Raw genomic sequence first — 20,129 nt, 5'->3', positions numbered from 1 at the left:
GCCTTGAAAACCAGTTACTAACTGGGCGTCCTCTGTTGTGTAAAGTCCTTCCTTGGCACACCTGAACTCCTATCCATCGACAATGCTTTCATCCGCAACTGGATGAAATACTGCTCTCTCCTCTGGGCTGGTGCCCCTGCCTCATTGCTTGCTCAGCTTGATGCCGTGTATACCAACGCTGTAAGGATCATTGGAATCTCTCACAATGAAGCTGTTCTGGGCCTACAGCTTTGCAATCACTGACAGGTTTGTGGTCTCTTCTTCCTTCTTCCCCCTCATTTCCTGTCTTGCACCCTCTGCCCTGTCCCCTCTCCATGATCTCCCCACCTACCCCCCCCACCCCTCCACCCACCAGACACGATGATGCATGTGGCCCACCAGCAATCCCCTTCTTGAGAAACTGCCAAAATCCAGAACCACTGCAGACCTCCACTCATTTGTTCCTTCTTTTTCCCCACCTGTGGAAGCAACCTCCCTAACTCTCTTCAATCCCATTCTTCTCTCCAGTTCTTCAAGACAGCTGTTCACCACCATCTCAAATCATCTGCCATCCAAAACCATGATCTATTGTGTTCTCACTCTTCTTTGAGCCTTGACTGCATACAAAACGAAAATACAATGAACTACAAGTTCTTCAACAGTTCCAATACGATAAGTTATTGTGGTTATGTGATGAGGAGTAAAATAGGAATAATATCGCCGAGTTATGCCATCAGTACATGTTTTGCGTAAGCATATGGTATCTGTGTTAAAACGAAAGGACATGTGTCCAAGAGTGTATGAGGAGATGATAAAGTGCTCCACCTCCCTTCCACATGTATCTGACCTCCCCCAGTTTCGTCTGTCCCCCTTCTTAACCCAGCACCGCAAGCCAGGCAGTCCCTCCCCCCCCCCCGCCCTCACCAAGGACGATACTGAAGACAACTCGCGGCCGCACGTTTGGGCAAAAGCCGTCATTTGCTGCTGAGAAACTGTGGGTAAGTCACAGCATAAACACTTTGTGGGGAAGACCAACGAACGTATGGCCGTGGGGTCAATAAGAATAAAACTCAGTACGTTCTGGGCAGAGAGCTCGGTACATTCAGGGTACAGTTTGTTTGTCAGGGAACGGGATTGACTGAGGAGTTCAGGCAGTATCGAGTGAGCAATTGGTTCACGGAGTGGAGAAAGACGTCCTGCGAAGCCAGTCCCCGGAGACAATGGAGCCGGACAAAATGCGTATGTACGAAGAGGCCATGGGGCCGGATGTGATACCACCAGACCCATGTTTGCCCACCAAGAGCTACACCATTTAAATCTCCCCAGAGAAAACCTTTGACAACGACCTCAAACAGGCATTGTGTGGCGGTTGGGGTTTTCTCTCCTTTTTCTTGTCATTTCCTCCTCATTTGTCCGAGTGATTTCATATAAATACGACAAGCCATCATGGATAGTGGGCTTTATAATTGCATCGTGACTTGTGAATTACCGTGATACGTGCTTTTCTTTCTTCCCTTTTTATTCTTGACCAGATCTTGAATGAACAAAACTAACTGAAGAAAACTGAAGAGGTAGAAAAATAATTTTGTGGTTTAGGAACTGGAAAAGGGCTGGCAGGATGGCCTGGACCAGTGATATTCACTATTTTTGAGGGGGGGGGCACTTTTGCTGATGAGACATCAGTTTGAGAATGACCACACCACTTGCAGGACTCCATCATAGCTGCGACTTGGCCCCATCTCCACGTACTCTTCTTCGTTGTAGTTAACTGAGCTGCAAGCAGAATTGTTTGTGTACAACAACCATATCCTGATGTAGTTATGTTACTCTAACTAATGCTTCACGTTGTAATACTCATTTGCCACCATTGGGTTAATTTGATATTGTTACGGGCCGGGGGGCCGGCCGCTAACCGACCGCTCAAACGGAGCCGCAAGTCGAGTCGGCCCGACCGATCGCCCGGAATACAGATCGCCGCCCGGATAAGTCTGAGTCGACGGGTCCTTTTACAAGAACCGAAATACGCCAATGGGCAGATCATGTGGGGTACAGTCGATTGCCAATCTTCAATGTACCTAAATACCCACGAGATCCAACTACTGGGGTATTCCACCCTCGACGGAACTCGTACGGAACAAACCGCCGAGGTGAGCCTGTCCCGTGCGCGATTCCGAGCGGCTTAATCGCCGAGAACCGTCGGTCCAAATATCCCCCTTTTACGGCAAACCAACGGCTTTCCAACTACCAACACACAAAATGCTCAGTCAATGAAAGAATCGACGCGACGAGCTGAAAACATTTAACCATTGGGGTATTTATTAATAATAATGGGGAACTAGGGAAGCACGGAAGAGCAGAACTATCCCGACTTTACGAAATGCGATGCAAACATTTACAGCACATAAAGCACTTAACAATTTCCTACTTATTAGACGGGCCCACGGACACACGTACGCACACACACACACCCAAGAAATTGTGGCTGAGGCCTTTAATAACGAGCTCCAGCTCGGAGGACAGGTGAGCTGAAACCCCGGTCCTATCTCAAACCTCTCCACCTCGTGTGGTCTTCAAGTTGTTCGGACCCGGGCTCCAGCGAGAGCGAGCTGGATCCAATCGCCATGAGCCGCGATCCCTCCCGAGCTCCCGCGAATCCTCCCGCGCTTCTCAACACGTGCTGGTGAGACGAGGCGCCGATCCTTCCCGTCGATGCGCCGCTTCCCCCAAGGAACCACCTCCAAGAAGAGGTCGATGAGTCGCACCAAGCCGGGAACCAAACGGAGAAAAAAAAGAGCTCCACGAACCAAAAAAGAAGAAGAAGAAGCCACCACTCGCAGCTCGAGCCGAGCGACCAGCTCAACTCTCTTCCAAGCAAAGCAGCTCTCCAAAAAGCCTACCGAGCCAAGCAGGACCTGAAGCTCTGCTGAACAACTCCTCTGCAGAAGCAAAAAGCTTCCGAAGGCCTCAACCCTAACCCAAGCCAAACAGGACCTGAAGGTCTGCTGAACGACCACCACTCTGCTCCCACTTCCCCCGAACAAGACAGGATCTCCTCTTTATCCTTCTCCGCTCCCCTCCCCCGCGCCTGGCATGACTCATGCCCTCGTGATCCATCCCCCGCTCAACCACGCGTGGGAGGGAGTTGTTGACATCATGAATCACGGGACGGCAGGGTTCTTCTTCCTATTCGCAGAAGAGGGGAAGGGACGTCTCCATTGTTTCGTAACCTAACTATTAAATCGATCCGCAGTGCATCTAATTGATTTCTAAACATTTAAACAATGGAAGGTGAACTATCTGGGGAACAAGCACTTATCGACATAGCTGACTAAAGGAACCTGTATGTCGTGTGCAATCGAATTCCCAAATTCGTAACAATATCATATATGGTGGATTATGATTGGGCGTTTTCCCATTTGTGAATCAGTAACCCCCCACTTCGCGGTTGCGTCCGAGACCAGTTCAGGTGGTTTATGAACAGGAGAATCTATCACCATATTTTTCGACTTCATCACGTGGTGCCAGGTCACGCCGAGTCGCAGACATCTCTTTACCATCAAGGAAATGTGGTGAACATACTGAGGGTTAGCCTCAAGCAGTTCCACCTCCTCAATGACAGGGCCATAGTTTGATTGTCACACGTGACTTTTCAAGAGAACAGATCCAGGTGAGGAAAACCGTGGAGGAATTGATAACCCATTTGTAGATCTAAGATGGTAAGTGAATAAACGCATTTGTGGAGTAACGTTTGTAGCAGTCAAGAGGAGTGAACGTATAGCATGTCACGCATCTGGCAGAACATCCTCCAGGGATTGATAGGCTTCTCTTGATTTGACATCCATATTAATATTCTAACAAATCACACCATTTTAACACTCACACTCGCTGTTCCTTTCAGGATGATATGGGGAAGTGCGACTGGTCGAGGCACAACGAGAGTGGAGGAAGTGCTTCAGTTCTGATCACGTCAAGGAACTTCCCCTGTCAGAATGTACTGTATCTGTATCTGAACCTCTCTTTACTTGCACACCCTTACCTTCCAGATTCTTCCTTCTCAACTTTGGAGACCCTCACCTATCTATCGAGTGCAGCCTGTGGCTGCTGGTTGCATCATTGGTTGGGACGCGGCTATGCCGCTGATGCAGTGTCCCCCTTACCAGTGCACTGGTACTCATTTTGCCGACCTCGGAACGATGACAGGCTGAGTCAACCTCCTGGTGTATTAATTCAGCGGCCCAACGGGGCTTGAACTCAGGACCCTAGGATCCCAAGCCGCCACCCTAACCACTAAGCCAACACCAGGCGTACGGAGATCCTCATGTCAGTGATTGATGACTGCAACCCATATTCGAGGGTTTGTACAGCCATGGAAGAACAAAAGATCGTTTTCCTGGACCTTTAATACAAATGTTTTATGTAACATGAGCAGGGATACCTGGTGTTGCCAGGCAACGTCGGCTCCTTCTTCCCACCCCACCCCTTCCCATGCCTCCTATCAACCCCACCCCTTGAGGGACGAACTCATCTATATGGCTGAAATAATGTTACTATAGATATTTACCATCATCGCCATGTCGTGCATCTCGTGTATGTTTCGTCTCCAAGTTTCTTGTTGAGCGTTTGCCAAGCGGCATAAGCACTCAAGCAAGCACTCCATTGGAAACTGTTGATAAGGAACGGCTGGCTTGGCAAGCGCTAGCGAGCTGCTTGGTAACTGAGCACACCACTGGACATCTCGACAGCATGCACTACATTCAAAACACAGACAAAAGGACATTTTTTAAAATTAGACTTTTAATATCAAGCATGAGTATTTTCATTGTAATGAAAACGTACCTTGTTCAGACCCACACATCCAAACTCAGCTTTATATATTAGATAAGGTGACAGTGACACACGTCGCATGAACCTGCATTGTTTGCATATTTCTACTCTTCTTCTTCTTTCCCTCTCGTTGTAATCAGTAAATAAACTTTCTATCCTCCATCATATCATTTTTCCATGAGTTTTGGTGTGTTGTAAAAAGGCTCCAATTATTGGTGAATTCCTGCGAAAGGCAGAAAGTAACTGCGTTTCACGTCCCACAAAGTATTTTTTTTCATGAAATATCACCATTTTCATTCCTCCGCATAATGTGATAATTAACGTACCTTCATTGGGCGGTGTACACGAGACACCTTCCGGGATCGCTGTGGACAAAACGTGCATCACCTCGTCCCCTTGTAATTAAAATGTTACTTTTTTTCCTCAAAACGGTATCTTCATTTAATGATCGAAGATGCGTTGTTCAGTCTTCAAATGTACATGAGGCCTTGAAAACAATCTGAGATACCTGGAGAGGAGGGAGTTCATCGGAAGGAGGAGAACATGTGGTGAAAATTTCGTGGTTAATCCACGAGCCATGAGGGGAGGTCAAAGTGCACGAAGATGAACGAAATAACTGCCTGTGGATGACTGTATGTTGGGTGCCATTGCCTTAGAGGCATGCAGTTTTGCAGAACCGCAACAATAGATGAGTCGTGACATTGGACATCACCACATTAATAAGAATTAAACCTTGTTTGTTTGCTGTTATTCCTTATTCCATCGAATATTTCAGTAACGAGCAGAGCTGGGCCGTGTATTTCTCCACAAAATCGAAGCAAACACATTTCTGGTGGTGTCTCAGGTGTGGGAGGTGTGGTGGTGCAATGCAATGTGGGGAGTGTGGTGTCGTGCCAGAGGAAAATGGGATTGCGAGTCTGTCATGATACTCTTTTGTGCATCCAAAGGAGACGGGATAGAGAGAGAGGAGAGAAGATGCGTGAGGCAAAAGATCCTTCACCGAGCCTTGTATAGGTCTGTTTCTGTGGCGTGTACCTCCGTGGGACGCTCCGGTTGAGTGTTCCCACCTCGAGATGCGGCGCGTTATCTCTGGCCTAGTAACTCTGCCAGGGTTCGTGGCAACGTGCGCTCTGCACTGGTAAGTCTCACTCCATGGGGGTGGCGAACGTTACCAGCCTGCTGGGAGTCTTGGCAGTCACCCCCAGATCAGGCCCTCAGGAAGAAGCACGTCCTTTCATTCAACACCATCAGTGAGTGAAGAAGAGGCAATGAAGTGAAGGAAATGAAGAGCATAGAGGAGCAGATAAGAGGGTGAATGGCTCCACGCTCCCCCTTTTATTATCCCCGAGCGAAGGGTGGGGTCATGACCCGAATCCCGCTCCTCTATTGGGCAATAGCGGCCTGAGCCACACCCTGCCAGGCTCCGGGGCCGGAAACTGTCTCAGTAGCCCATCCGGTTTGATACGGTTCGGAGCTCCTGACTCAACATAGGGCATGCTCCTCGAACCAGCACCCTGGCCCTGAACGTGCTCAGAGTGCAGTCCAATGCTGAATTGCAACGGACTTTCCCTGCCACACACGGGCCCCACTCATGAGCCAAAATGAACATCCAGACCACCCTCATTTGCTAAAATGCAAACCCAGGCCCCGTACTAAACTCCTGGATCATCCTTCCCGCGACACCTCCTCGCCGCCCAACTTGCCGTGGTCTGGCAACTGGACGAGGGTCATATCAATTCCCTATGCCCACCCGGGACATCCCCTGCGAGATGTGGTCGAGCGATTCACGTCTGTTGCTCGGCCCCACATCGCCCGGTCCCGAAGACAGTCCGAGCCATGCAGTACTCTTCTCTTTCGTGGCGAATTGTGGCGATGCAGTGGTACGAGGAGGTACGGGAATATTTTTCCCATGCGCAGGAGGCATTTGTGGTCGAAATGGTGAGATTTGCTGATCGAGGTGTAAAGCAAGGTGAGATGCCGGTTGGAAATTGGCATGCAGATTTGGATTAAAAAATGACGCACGATGTGGTGTGGTGTGGTGTGTAGTGTTTCATGGAGGGAGTGTGGTGGTTCCAAGCCACGGGAGGCATTGTGGTGTGCTTATTCAATCGCATTTTGAATGGCGTGTGTGCTTGCTTGTTATTTTGTACCATGGCTAAAGGAAAGGGTTGAAGTAGAAATCAGAATAGGAGATAGTTATCTGTTAATAGTCCGACCCATTAAATGGATTTAAACCCACACAACGCACTTCATCCCGTTAATCCACGAGACATGAGGGGAGGTCAAAGTGCACGAAGATGAACGAAATAACTGCCTGTGGATCACTGTATGTTGGGTGCCATTGCCTTAGAGGCATGCGGTTTTGCAGTACCACAACAATATACGAGTCGTGACATTGGACATCACCACATTAATAAGAATGAAACCTTGTTTGCTGTTATTCCTTATTCCATCGAATATTTCAGTAACTCACAGAGCTGGGCCATGTATTTCTCCACAAAATCGAAGCAAACACATTTCTGCTTGTTTTGATGTTTTCAAAAATCAATTATAAAACAATATTATCTCTATTTTGAAGATTTTCAAACACAGAGTCTTGTATACAATGAACAATTGACTCGTTGTGTCATCATAAGCAGAGTGGTCATGTGAACAGAGGATCAACAATTGTACAGTTTATTTCATTGCAACTAAGATAAAGAGTATTTATTTGGTTATCAGTAAAATATGCCGAAGCGCACAACAAAGCTTCCAGCAGGGAGAAAAGAGAAGAACGTTCGTGATAGCAGAAGAAATGCAGAAACTGAAGAAGAACAAGTCCGGAAGAACAAAGAACAAGGAGGGAGGGGAGAGAGAGAAGGGACGGAGGGGAGAAAGAGAGAGAGAGAGAGAGAGAGAGAGAGAGAGAGAGAGAGAGAGAGAGAGAGAGAGAGAGAGAGAGAGAGAGAGAGAGAGAGAGAGAGAGAGAGAGAGAGAGAGAGAGAGAGAGAGAGAGAGAGAGAGAGAGAGAGAGAGAGAGAGAGAGAGAGAGAGAGAGAGAGAGAGAGAGAGAGAGAGAGAGAGAGAGAGAGAGAGAGAGAGAGAGAGAGAGAGAGAGAGAGAGAGAGAGAGAGAGAGAGAGAGAGAGAGAGAGAGAGAGAGAGAGAGAGAGAGAGAGAGAGAGAGAGAGAGAGAGAGAGAGAGAGAGGAGAGAGAGAGAGAGAGAGAGAGAGAGAGAGAGAGAGAGAGAGAGAGAGAGAGAGAGAGAGAGAGAGAGAGAGAGAGAGAGAGAGACCAGAGAGAGAGAGAGAGAGAGACGAGAGAGAGAGAGAGAGAGAGAGAGAGCAGAGAGAGAGAGAGAGAGAAGAGAGAGAGAGAGAGGGGAGAGAGAGAGAGAGAGGGAGGAGAGAGAGAGAGAGAAAGAGAGGGAGAGAGAGAGGGGAGAGAGAGAGAGAGAGAGAGAGAGAGAGAGAGAGAGAGAGAGGGAGGATGCAGGGAGGGAGAAGACACAGGGAGGGCAGGGGAGTGAGAGGAGAGGCTCGGATGCAGGGAGGGGAGAGGAGAGGACGGAGGGAGGGGATGGGAGAGGACGCAGGGAGGGAGGGGAAAGGACGCAGGGAGGGGAGAGGACGCAGGGAGGGGAGAGGAAAGGACGCAGGGAGGGGAGAGGAGAGTAGAGGACGGAGGGAGAAGAGAGGAGAGTAGAGTAGAGGGGAGAGGAGAGGACGGAGGGAGGGGAGGGAGGAGGGGATGGGAGAGGACGCAGGGAGGGAGGCGAAGGAAGAGGACACAGCCAGGGGAGAGTGAGAGGTAGGTGAAAGGAAGCAGGGAGGGGAGTGGTCGCAGGGAGGGGAGCCGAGAGGACGCAGGGAGGGGAGGGGAGAGGACGCAGGGAGGGGAGAGGAGAGGACGCAGGGAGGGGAGAGGAGAGGACGCAGGGAGGGGAGAGGAGAGGACGCAGGGAGGGGAGAGGAGAGGACGCGGGGAGGGGAGAGGAGAGGACGCGGGGAGGGGAGAGGAGAGGACGCAGGGAGGGGAGAGGAGAGGACGCAGGGAGGGGAGAGGAGAGGACACAGGGAGGGGAGAGGAGAGGACACAGGGAAGGGAGAGGAGATGACGCAGGGAGGGGAGGGGAGAGTAGAGGATGGAGGGAGAAGAGAGAAGAGTGGAGGGGAGAGGAGAGGACGCAGGGAGGGGAGGGAGGGGATGGGAGAGGACGCAGGGAGGGGAGAGGAGAGGACGCAGGGAGGGGAGAGGAGAGGACGCAGGGAGGGGAGAGGAGAGGACGCAGGGAGGGGAGAGGAGAGGACGCAGGGAGGGGAGAGGAGAGGACGCAGGGAGGGGAGAGGAGAGGACACAGAGAGGGGAGAGGAGAGGACACAGGGAAGGGAGAGGAGAGGAGGCAGGGAGGGGAGGGGAGAGTAGAGGATGGAGGGAGAAGAGAGAAGAGAGGAGGGGAGAGGATAGGACGCAGGGAGGGGAGGGAGGGGATGGGAGAGGACGCAGGGAGGGGAGGGGAGAGGACGCAGAGAGGGGAAGGGAGGGGGGAGGACAGAGGGAGAGGGAGGATGGTGGGAGAAGGGAGGAAGCGAGGAAGAGGGGAAGGGGGGAAGGAGAGCGACGCCTCACCAAATGTTGCTATTCACTGCAGGAGGGAGGGCGAGAGAGGGATGGGGGGGGGAAGGAGAAATAAAAAAGATAGAAAGGTAGAAGTGGGGTTAGCAAGCAGATTGATATGTTATGTTGAACGATTGAACACACACACACACACACACAAAAAAAACACATAGGAAGAGCTGTACACAAAACGACGCAACAGAGTTTGTTAATATAGACAAAAACAAAGACATTTGGAGGACATTACCATAAAACAGACTAAAAAGAAAACCACAAAGCTTTTCATTGTTCTCTTCAAGTGAAATTTGCACAAAGTTAATGAGGTCTATTAGACTGTTCTTCTTCCTTACACCAATCAACAAAGTCACTTTCGATTGGATGTTCTCCACTGATGCATCATCACCTTCCAACGGTCGAGGTGGGAGTCGCCTGTTCAGTGTTCAGCTCTCCAATTGGAGATTTCAGTCTGAGGCAGAAACCCAAAAGTCTGTTGCACAATCCTCTTCATCAACATCTGCGATTGTGAGACGAGTTGGTGTTCCTCTTCTCTTTGCACAAGGAAGCAAACCGAGTGGACAAACGTTAAATTTTTTTTTAAACCACACACACCGCACGCACGCACACACCATTCTGAAAACACTTCCTTTGACCCAGAAATGATTCCCACTGCCTCATAAATGTAAAACCTTTCTCCCTTCACCATGCTTCAAGCCATTGGTTGACATCTTTCACTCTGCTCATAATTCCTATACAATTTCCTCACCGAGGAATCCCACAAAAACATTGTCTCACAACTCTTTGCTTTCAGCTGCTTCCTCAACATCCTGTATCTATTTTTCTAAACCTCTGAATAAACTTTCCCTCAATAATTTGCTGCTCGGTGTACCACAACCAACATCTTCTTCCTGTGACCTGATATGATGTCCTTTACCCTTCCTTCAATGTCCCCAACTCCTGCTCCATTAAAACTGCACAGAACTCCACGTCTGCGATCCTTCCTGCAGAATGAAGAATCTACCTATTTAATAGTCTCATCACTCACAAAAACTATCTCCCATACCTCATTCCGAGAAACCTCTATTGCTGCACCCTCACCACTGCCTGAACTCGCTGCCTCACCACTGCCTGTACTTTCTGCACCCTCACCACTGCCTGCTACTTCTGCACAATCACAACTACCTGCTCCCTCTGCAACCACACCACTGCCTGCTCCTGCTGCATCCACACCACTTCCTGCTCCTGCTGCACCTGCACGACTTCCTGCTCATGCTGCACCCACATCACTTCCTGCTCCCGGTGCACCCACACCACCACCTGCTCCCACTGCACCCTAACCATAACCTGCTCCCACACCACCACCTGCTCCCACTGCACCAACACCACCTGCTCCCACTGCACCCTAACCACAACTGCCTGCTCTCGCTGCACCCTAACCACCACCTGCTCCCACACCACCACCTGCTCCCACTGCACAAACACCACCACCTGCTCCCACTGCACCCACACCACCACATGCTCCCACTGCACCCTAACCACAACTGCCTGCTCCCACTGCACCCTAACCACTGCTATTTCCTCAGCAACCTCACTCCTCAACCGTTACAAACTATTATCCACAAATTTCTCACATTCTGCTGCTTGCTGCAAATTATCTATCCATTCCTTCAACCTATTAATAACTCTCCTCAAGTGGGCTATTTCCTCACACTTCCTACAACATTGAGTACTCCGCTTCGTTTATCCTTCATATGGCTCACAAAAGGCAAAGCATCGATCACATTGTATCTACTTCTCTTCCTTTCAACTTCCCTCTCTATTGATATCCTTTTTCCCCACGATATTCCCAAGGTCCCAACAGACTTAAACGCCATACTTCAAGTAAACACTAAACTGTAAAAACCAGACCTCCCCTTTCTTCTTTCAATAAACAAATACAAATACGCGCTAAAACTGTTATGAACACAACTGCACCCTTTATAAAAGCAATCCCACAACCCCGGACACAAATGTCGAATGCAAAATACGTTAAACAACACAAAAAAAACAACACAAAAAACATCTTTATCTGGCCAGGAAGTCAAACAGGCGCGTGCGAACAACCGGAAATGACGTCACGTCACGTGACAGAAGTATAAGACGACGAATTATTATAAAAATAAATAAAAAAAACGAGACCGATGTCCCGCATGTGGAATAACGCCTCGATGAAACTTCCAAGACGAGGCCGGACCATGAAAGCGCGACGCACTTATTGAATAAAAATATCACGGCCTGTTTTTTCCTCAGAGAACTGCTGGTCACGTCAGAGGAATTCGCTGGAGAACGCTGGCGGTGGGCGGGACGGACTGGTAGGAGTATCCGTCCATTAGAAGCTGCTTGCTGACGTGATTTGCTTGAATTCTGTCCGTTTTTCTCCATCTGTCTGATTCTGTCTCTCTGACGATCTCCTTCCCACAGAAGGCTGGTTCGAGAGACTGTGAACGTCAGATCAGAGTTTGTTCATCCACTAACAGGGAACGAGAGCTGGGTTTCGACCGTCGTGAGACGGGTTGCTTGCGTCGGTGCTGCGACTCCGTGCAGATATTTCGAAAGGTGAGTGTTTCCTGTGAAGAATAAGGTAAGTCTCGCGTTTGTATTGTTTGTCGTTTTTATTTTTTCAACTTTGTAAAAATGCAACGGCAACAAGGATTCCTTGAGCGCCTTGACAAGCGCGGCCATTGGTGAGATCGTAACACGGTTTTCAACGAATAAATGTTCAAATTAATTTAAAAAAAATTCAAATGATGCATCTCATCGAACGTCTGAATTGTTTAGCTGTAAGATTATGGAATATATGGATGGCTTGTAATTTTTATTTCACGATTTTGTAATTTTACCTCACGATCTGAGGTAAAAAGCGCGCGATAGTGTTTTTTTTTAACCCTCGTTTGGCTCATTTTTAATTTTTCATCAATTTCTCGTGCAAACACTCGACCAGGACCGGATTACGATTTTGTAATTTTACCTCACGATCTGAGGTAAAAAGCGCGCGATAGTGTTTTTTTTAACCCTTGTTTGGCTCATTTCTAATTTTTCATCAATTTCTCGTGCAAACACTCGACCAGGGCCGGATTACGATTTTGTAATTTTATCTCACGATCTGAGGTGAAAAGCGCGCGATAGTGTTTTTTAACCCTCGTTTGGCTGATTTCCAATTTATTCCTGCAGCGTAGTCTGATATTTCAGATCAATTGTTCAAATTTGCATAAGCACCAAAAAAAAGCACCAAAATTGGTACACATGTAGAATAATGTATTCCGAACAATTCCAGATATGGAGCCACCTGAGATTGTTCCTTGGTCAGCTTCGGCGACCATTTTCCAAAATGGCCGCCATTCTACTTTAGCGAAATTGGCGATATGCTCTTATTAACCTCCGCCATCTTCGAAGATGGATGGAGGTTACTGTTTTCACCCCTTTCTGTTTGTTTGTTTCTTTATTAACAGTATTACGGAAAAACTCCTTGACGGATTTCGACGAAACTTGGTGGGGGGGGGGGGGTTAGGTATGGTCCAAGGATCATGCCATTAAATTTTGGACTTTGGTCCCCCCCCCCCCCCCCAAAAAAAAAATTTAGAGAAAATTTTTTTTTTTTTCATTTCTACATATTTTAAGTGATTTCCAACCTGCTCCATCCCCCCAAAAAAATGTTAGAGAAAAGAACTATAACTGTCAGTACTGTTGACATATTTAATGAATAAGATATAAGGTTCACTTGAGTGACCCAACAGTATTGGCGGCGGAGGTTTTGCACTCTCCCGAGTGCTCCCCCTCTCGTTTTCTTATTGTATTGGCGGTTGATATAAGGAAAGTGTAAAATTCAGTAAATTGACCATGAAAAGGCGTATTCAAATATTATGAGCCAGTATTTTCAGTAAAAAAGCCATTATTTGATTTGTAAGTTGCTGCTCTCCTGAAACTTTTCGCTGAAAAGTACCCATTATTGCCTGGAGAACAAGAGTCAAATGATATTCATCACATTCAATGGGCTTGGAATCAACAAAAATTGCATTATAGATTACATACTTTACTCTATTTTGAAAAGGGAACTGATAATCGTGATAATGACAAACTCAGAAAATGTAGTCAAATTATTGCACAATTCACTTTGAAGCGGCTACGGTTTATTGTCTACCAGGACACATGGTACACGCATACATCAGTCTAGTACAATATGAGTTTCTGAGCTCAAGTGTACTGGCTCTGGATCAAGAAGTCAACACTTTTACAAGCAATGCGACTTTGCATTTGCACATTCTAAGCTTGGCCAATATCTCGGTCTGTGTCGTCTGCGTCTGTCTACTGGCATTCTCCTTGGTGTTTCACATGTGGGGTCAGGGATCAATGTGTGTGCCATCCATTGGAAGGTTTTCAAGCCAGAGGACCCGTCTGCCAGCATTAGTCGTTGATAGACTTTAATACAATTCAGGCTGAGATTTTTTCGAAGTAACATTGGGGGGGGGGGTCATTCTGACCCCCTCCCCCTCCCCATCCCCCAAGATCTCGGGGATGAAACGCTCAATGGACATGAAATTTGCTGTGTAAATATAAAATCTTTTTACCAAATATCCTGTGTCATTTAATTAGTGATAAAATGTTTAACTATTTTAAATTATCGAATTCAATTATTAATCAAACAACTATCCTAGTTTTATGGATATTTTTACAGATTACCGATTTGCATAAATTTAGCATCATGAGATGTGTAAGACTTCAAATTAAAAAGTCATGAAACCATATTTGGCAATTTTTGGGGGTTACTGAGAAAAGGCAAAATTTACATTGTGGGGACGGGGAGGGGTCTAAAGCATTTTGACCTTGAACGGGAGAATTATTGGGTTGATATTCATTGGAACTTTTGGAATTGCTGATGGTACAAATTGGTCCTTGGTGTTCTGATGAGAGTTATCTTGGTGATCACCTTGTTTAAAAAACAGACATCAATAAGGAACGTTCATTCTCTCGTGATAACACGTCGCTCTCCATTGTTGCAGATGTCTCCACGAGAAACTATTACAGAATGCTGAAGCTGAAGAGATACAGCACTATCTCGAGTCGGAATTGGAAAAAAGCAAGGAAATTTTTGTGGTTAATGAAGCCAGAAAACAGATTGTGAAAGGTATGTGAGACTATTGCTTTCCATGAGACAATGGTTTGAGTCATGAGCTTCATCTAAGGGAGGTAACTGTCACAGCATTGGATTCAAGAGTCACCTGATGACTCTGGAACCATGATTCGCTCTGAATACCGTATGGTGGAGGAGTGCCGTTTGTCAAATGACTTGTAAACAGCATTGGAGCGAAAACAGCAAGTATTGGAGCTGATTTGTATGTTGTAATGTATTGGAAGTCCTCCTTTATCCTGTGAGAATCAAGTGATTGGGTCGAATGTCCTGAGGCTCCCTTGAATCCGTTGGTAAACAGCAGATGGACTGAATTGCTCAAGGTCCCTGTCAATGCTTTGTTTCCTTAGGTTTGGGATGGACACCTCATTGTGTGTCTGAAGCAAGTGTACCTGTTCTGCAGATATTTTTAATATGATGTATTATTTACCTGTACTTCTTTTTTTTGTACGTTTTGGCCAAGTTATCCAGTTTCACATGCTTATGCTCAATGTGGACAACACCAACAATAATCTCATGTGCTCAAGCATCAAAAATTCTCTATTGAGAAACTTCTATAATGAGTCATTTGAATAACTTGTATTATTTGAGGTCTCTTGAGTCATTAGTTTTGATATGCCCAGCAGTGTGTCTGCACTCTGCACCCCACTGCACATTGCTGGTATAAATCCACTGGAAAAGTTTTTCGAACAGATTGGAGAACTGCCCATGCCATATAAGCCCTGATTGAATTGCCTTTGAGTCGTGGCCTCGTGGGAAACCTCAGATGGGAAAAAAACATACATTAGGGTTGAACTACTACAGGATTAGGATAGTATTTTGACAATGCAAGGGTCATGGACTCTCCATTCCATACATACTTCCCACAATATTTGTCGAAGACTTTATGAACAATGGACAGCTTGCTTCGAAGCCTCCGAAAAGGAAATCAAATGTGGAAAAATTATTAATTAATTTGAAACACCAAGCTATCGTTGGGACCATGGCCAAGTTCCTGCAAATTGCTCATTGGTTCCCTGACCCTGACTTTCTGAGTCGAAGTGACGACCTGACCAGGATTCTGGCCTCGTAACTGCTTCAGCAACAACAACGCTCTGCGTCGGTCATGGTACATGATGATGATAATCACAAGAATTTTTGTGTTTGACTCTCCTTTTGCAAAGATGGACATTTGAAATGTGATTCTGGATTGTTATGGCCTGGTCACAGTGAGGGCTTTGTTCTCGGGCCTGAAATAGAAAAGACAGGACAATGTGATGTGAAATTCCTCTCTTGTAGGTGAAATGAAAGAAGAATTGAATACCTTTCCTCAATTGTCAGAGATAAGACCTTCAGAAGGAGCAAATCAATAGATCGCTCGGTGAGAAGAAAAACAAAACAGAGACGTACCAAGTGGTGAGTGTGCACCGCACTGCATTCATGATTGCTTCCAGAGAACTGTGCTTATTTAATTTTTGCACACACATGTTCATTCATGTGCAGTTTATTTTTATCAGATAGTACACATTCCAAAAGTACAGGACGCACAGAGTAATGTACTCAGACTTAAATCAGAAGAAAGAGTATAAAAAATTTTTTCATCTGATTCTGTACATGACGCTGACGCCAAGCTCGAAATTCGAACGTGTATTTACAGTGTTTTATATATTCAGTGGTAACTTTAAAACCAGACGTGCTGCAGGTCTAAAAATTTAGATTTAGCTATTTGAATACATACAGATTAACATAATGGGTTGCATTTCATGTTTCCCTAAACTTTTTTTTTGCCCTTTGTGTAACTATGTGTACCCACTTTGTGAGCCATGCACATGTAGGGTTATGCATGTGAAGGTCATGGTGTACTGATCGAGAGTTCGCAATATTGTCGATCTGAGGAAGATGATTTGGGCTGCAATCAAGACCGTAAAAGCAGGATGCTGAACTGAACAAGGAAGGAGATTGAGAAGCACCTCGAGATTTTACATGTGACAAGAGATGCTCAAAGAGAAGTGTAGGCCGACTGATGATGAGAAATGGATGATCTTGACAGAAACTTCACCATAAAACTGAGAAATTTTCTTTCCCAGACAGCAAACTGCATCACTGTATCCTGTTTTATTATTTTTTTAATTAACATTTGAATTTGGAACAGCACTTTGTGAACACCCTGTATATTGAAAAACATACACTGGTGTATCTTGGACTATATCTCATTTATATAACTTTTTGAATGCCTCTCAGAACTCAAACTGCTGTAATTACTTATATATGTGTGGTGCAAGAAAAACCAGAGTTTCGCTGAAGTCCTTTTTGTCATCCGTGCCCTCCACAGTGAATGATCCAGACTGGTTCAGGTCGGAGTAATAGTCCGGATTTGTGATTCCAAACACTTCTCTCTCCTCTGCTGAAGCACCTTCTAGCATCTGCAAAAGAATGGTACTATTGGATGAAATAGTGGGATAATATACCTATACTAGCAGGCACCCACAGAACATCCTTACAATGTAACATGTGACTTCAAGTCCTCAACTCCCCTCCCCCCTCACAAACCTTAACTCATCAACCCCCTTCCCAACCTGAAGACCTCAACCCACTCCTCACTTTCACATTCAATCCCCTCCCTACGTTTTTTGACATGCAGTAAACCGCAAGCCTTCAAATCCCCTCTCCTTCCCCCCACCACAACTCCTCAAACCCTCCCCCACCCCCCAAGTCTCACCTCCCTCCTCCTCCCAATTCTGTCCCATCTTTGCTCTCCACACTGCCCCTCCAAACCCCACTCTCTATCCATCCCTCCCATCTCCCCTCTTCCCACTCATAAAAGCAAATGGGCATTCTTACATCGATCATTACATATTTCATCTCGTGTCACCACGATAACCGAGTTTTAAGTTGTCTTACGTCCAACCTCCTTATCATTACAAGTCAATAAACACCTATCTGAATGTTCTTGTGTATTTTGTATCACTGATGATCTCTCAAGTATCATTTTTACCATGCTTGGTAATAAGATGCAAGAAAAATAAAACCCGCTTTTGATTCCTACCAACCTGCTTTTTGTCGCCTCCAACTTGCCATACCTGATTATAATTTACTTCATAATATGTATATTACATGTCCCTACACATGTGAAATACAGTTTGTTTATAAATCCTGAATTTGCACACTATTCAGCCTTGAAAACTCGGGGGAAAACCAAAATTACGTTTAACAACATATTTTTCTAGTATAAAAGGACACAGGTTTGAGTTTCAAATATTCATGATTTCAAATATTAATCATGACTATTTCCTTTCCTCTGCATGGGTTGAAATCAAAACATACCTTTCTTTCATGATAGACAATGCATTGTTCAGTTTTTAAATTGACTTCAACTCAGCACTCGTCTTGACTGTACAAAAGTTTTCTTTTGATGGTGTGTCGTTGACCGCTCGCTGCCAATATCAACTATACACTGGCCTGAACAAAACATGTATTACCTCATTTCCTCTACAGATGTTCTAATGAAAATGTACCTATATTTCATGATGGGGGACATGTTGTTCCATCTTTCAACATCAAATGTACACCAAAGGCCTGGAGCCTAAGGCCCTGTGCTTGTAGCCTGAGGCCTACAAGTAGTGATGAGAATGGTGGACGTATGATTTGATTTTTTGAGATTACAATTGTGGGTAGAGTCAGGCGAGCCAAGCTCTGCACTGGACACACAGAATGACAGACAGACTGGTGCAGAATATATATATATATATATATATATATATATATATATATATATATATATATATATATATATATTTTGTTGCGAACGACCGCGTGTCGCCAAAAGCGGCCGCATCGCCCACCGGTACGGACAATTCAGTCGTGACCCTCTGGGAACTACTGCCCGGAGCCAGTCACGGGTGGGGGTTTAACCTCACCACAACTCAGTCCGCATTCTACCCGCGCGAAATAGGGTCCGATCGCCGAATGGTCGATTTACCCAAGTACTCGCGCGAGTAGCGTACCGAGGAGTTGTACCAGGCCACAGGTCGACTCCGGACACAAACCGCTTAAGCGGCTTGTTCCGTGCTGCAGAGATAACTGAGTGGAGTTATCGTCGACCTCGACGGTTCAGATTATTTACCGGGCGTTTTAAACCCACTATCAATCCCTTACGTGAAGCAAGATGGAGATTCAATAAAAGGAAGGAGAAGAAGCAAAGCGGGAAACAGTTCAACAAGTAATGCACATTTATTACGGAAACACGGAAGGTACGTATATTACATTCAAGACAAAATGCAACAAAAGCAAATGTAATACGACCGAATAAAAGGGGCAATTATTTACAACACTTATGCAGTTAGGGACTCGGCGTCAGGGCTACTTGTCAGGACTCGGCGCCACATCACTCATTCCAAAAAGCAAAGGATAGAAAGCCACCCTCACAGGCAAGGAGGCAGACAGGTCCGTGGACCAAATGTGCATGGAGCCTGGAGGAGCGGCCAGGTCCACGAGACCGAGAAGGTCTTACCCACGTCCTCGTGACGCGATGGAGGGCAAGCCGCAATGTCCGCGCCGCTGCGCCCCGACCCCGTGCCCCTGGCGTGGTCGGCGAGCCCTCTACGGCGTGCTCTGCGCAAGCAGTTTGGTTGGCACCACGTTTAGGGTGGGGAGGAACGGGGCCTCCCGGCACTATCTCAGCGCGGATGGGGGGGGGGGGAATTGCTGATGCTCAGGGAGAGGGGAATGGCTGGCTGGCTTGGATCCCGTGATGAGACGAGCGACCCCCACACCGCAACCTCGATGCCGACTGCCGTATTCACTCGACTCGAACTCGAACTCTTCACTCACCCCGACTAGCTGCCTGCAACTGAACCCCGCGAGTCGCCTTGTGCTCGCGTCTTTAGAGGCCGCAGGAGGAGCCTATATGCAAATTCCAGGATCAAAACGCGATTGGAGGCGGGGCCATGCCACCCTCTGTTCAGCCATTGGTGTGGCAAAAAGGAGCGTGAGCCTTTTTTGATCCGAATTCCTCTCGTAAAGAATCCACGTTCATCGCGCTTGGAGGCAGGGCCATAACGCCCGACGCTCGCCCATTGGACGGAGAAAAAGGGGGCGTGAAGCCTTCCTGATCCGAATTTCTCCCTGAGAGGAACGCATTCGTACCCGCGGCTTGACGCGTTCGGCATCAATTACCGAACGGGCCCTGGACAGCAAGACGTTTGGTGTTGACTGGTGGTGTGGTCGATGGTTGTAGAAGGAGATAGGCGAAGGTGGTGGGGGTTTGCTGTGGTGGTTTGGTGGTTGGCGGGCGTCGTTTGGGAATGGCAGTGAAGCGATGTTTGCAGGATGGAGTTGTGAAGGTAAAGGTAGTGGCTGTTTGCGTTGTTGGCGGCTTAATGGTCCAAAATAACAATAGAGAAAGAAAAATGGCGAACTGAAAGCATCGCAGCCCGGATGAATCACACATATTCCCTCTATACAACGGGTTTGGGCTAACTACACATGAACTTACCGATATATCTCACCTGAGGACGCTTTATGGTGTAATGCGAATTTCCACAACTGTAACATTATATATATATATATATATATATATATATATATATGG

General features: G+C 46.7%; 1 protein-coding gene across 1 annotated transcript in view; it reads right to left on the bottom strand.

The window, feature by feature from the left end:
- Positions 1 to 3,938: 3,938 nt before the first annotated feature.
- Positions 3,939 to 20,129, bottom strand: part of LOC147017125 (unconventional myosin-If-like) — a 62,130-nt gene continuing 45,939 nt past the window's right edge. The window contains exons 8-10 of the mRNA XM_085846514.1: positions 16,828 to 16,962; positions 5,130 to 5,311; positions 3,939 to 5,026 (exon numbers count right to left, since the gene is read on the bottom strand). Coding sequence (XP_085702640.1) covers positions 5,267 to 5,311; positions 16,828 to 16,962 — 180 coding nt within the window. The 3' untranslated portion in view covers positions 3,939 to 5,026; positions 5,130 to 5,266. The remainder of the gene's footprint in view (positions 5,027 to 5,129; positions 5,312 to 16,827; positions 16,963 to 20,129) is intronic.

The sequence above is a fragment of the Eptatretus burgeri genome, chromosome 11 (assembly GCF_056783735.1).
Source record: "Eptatretus burgeri isolate ZD-2024b chromosome 11, Ebu_testis_v1, whole genome shotgun sequence".
Classification (NCBI taxonomy): Eukaryota; Metazoa; Chordata; class Myxini; order Myxiniformes; family Myxinidae; genus Eptatretus; species Eptatretus burgeri.
This window is presented reverse-complemented; position numbering and strand designations above follow the sequence as displayed.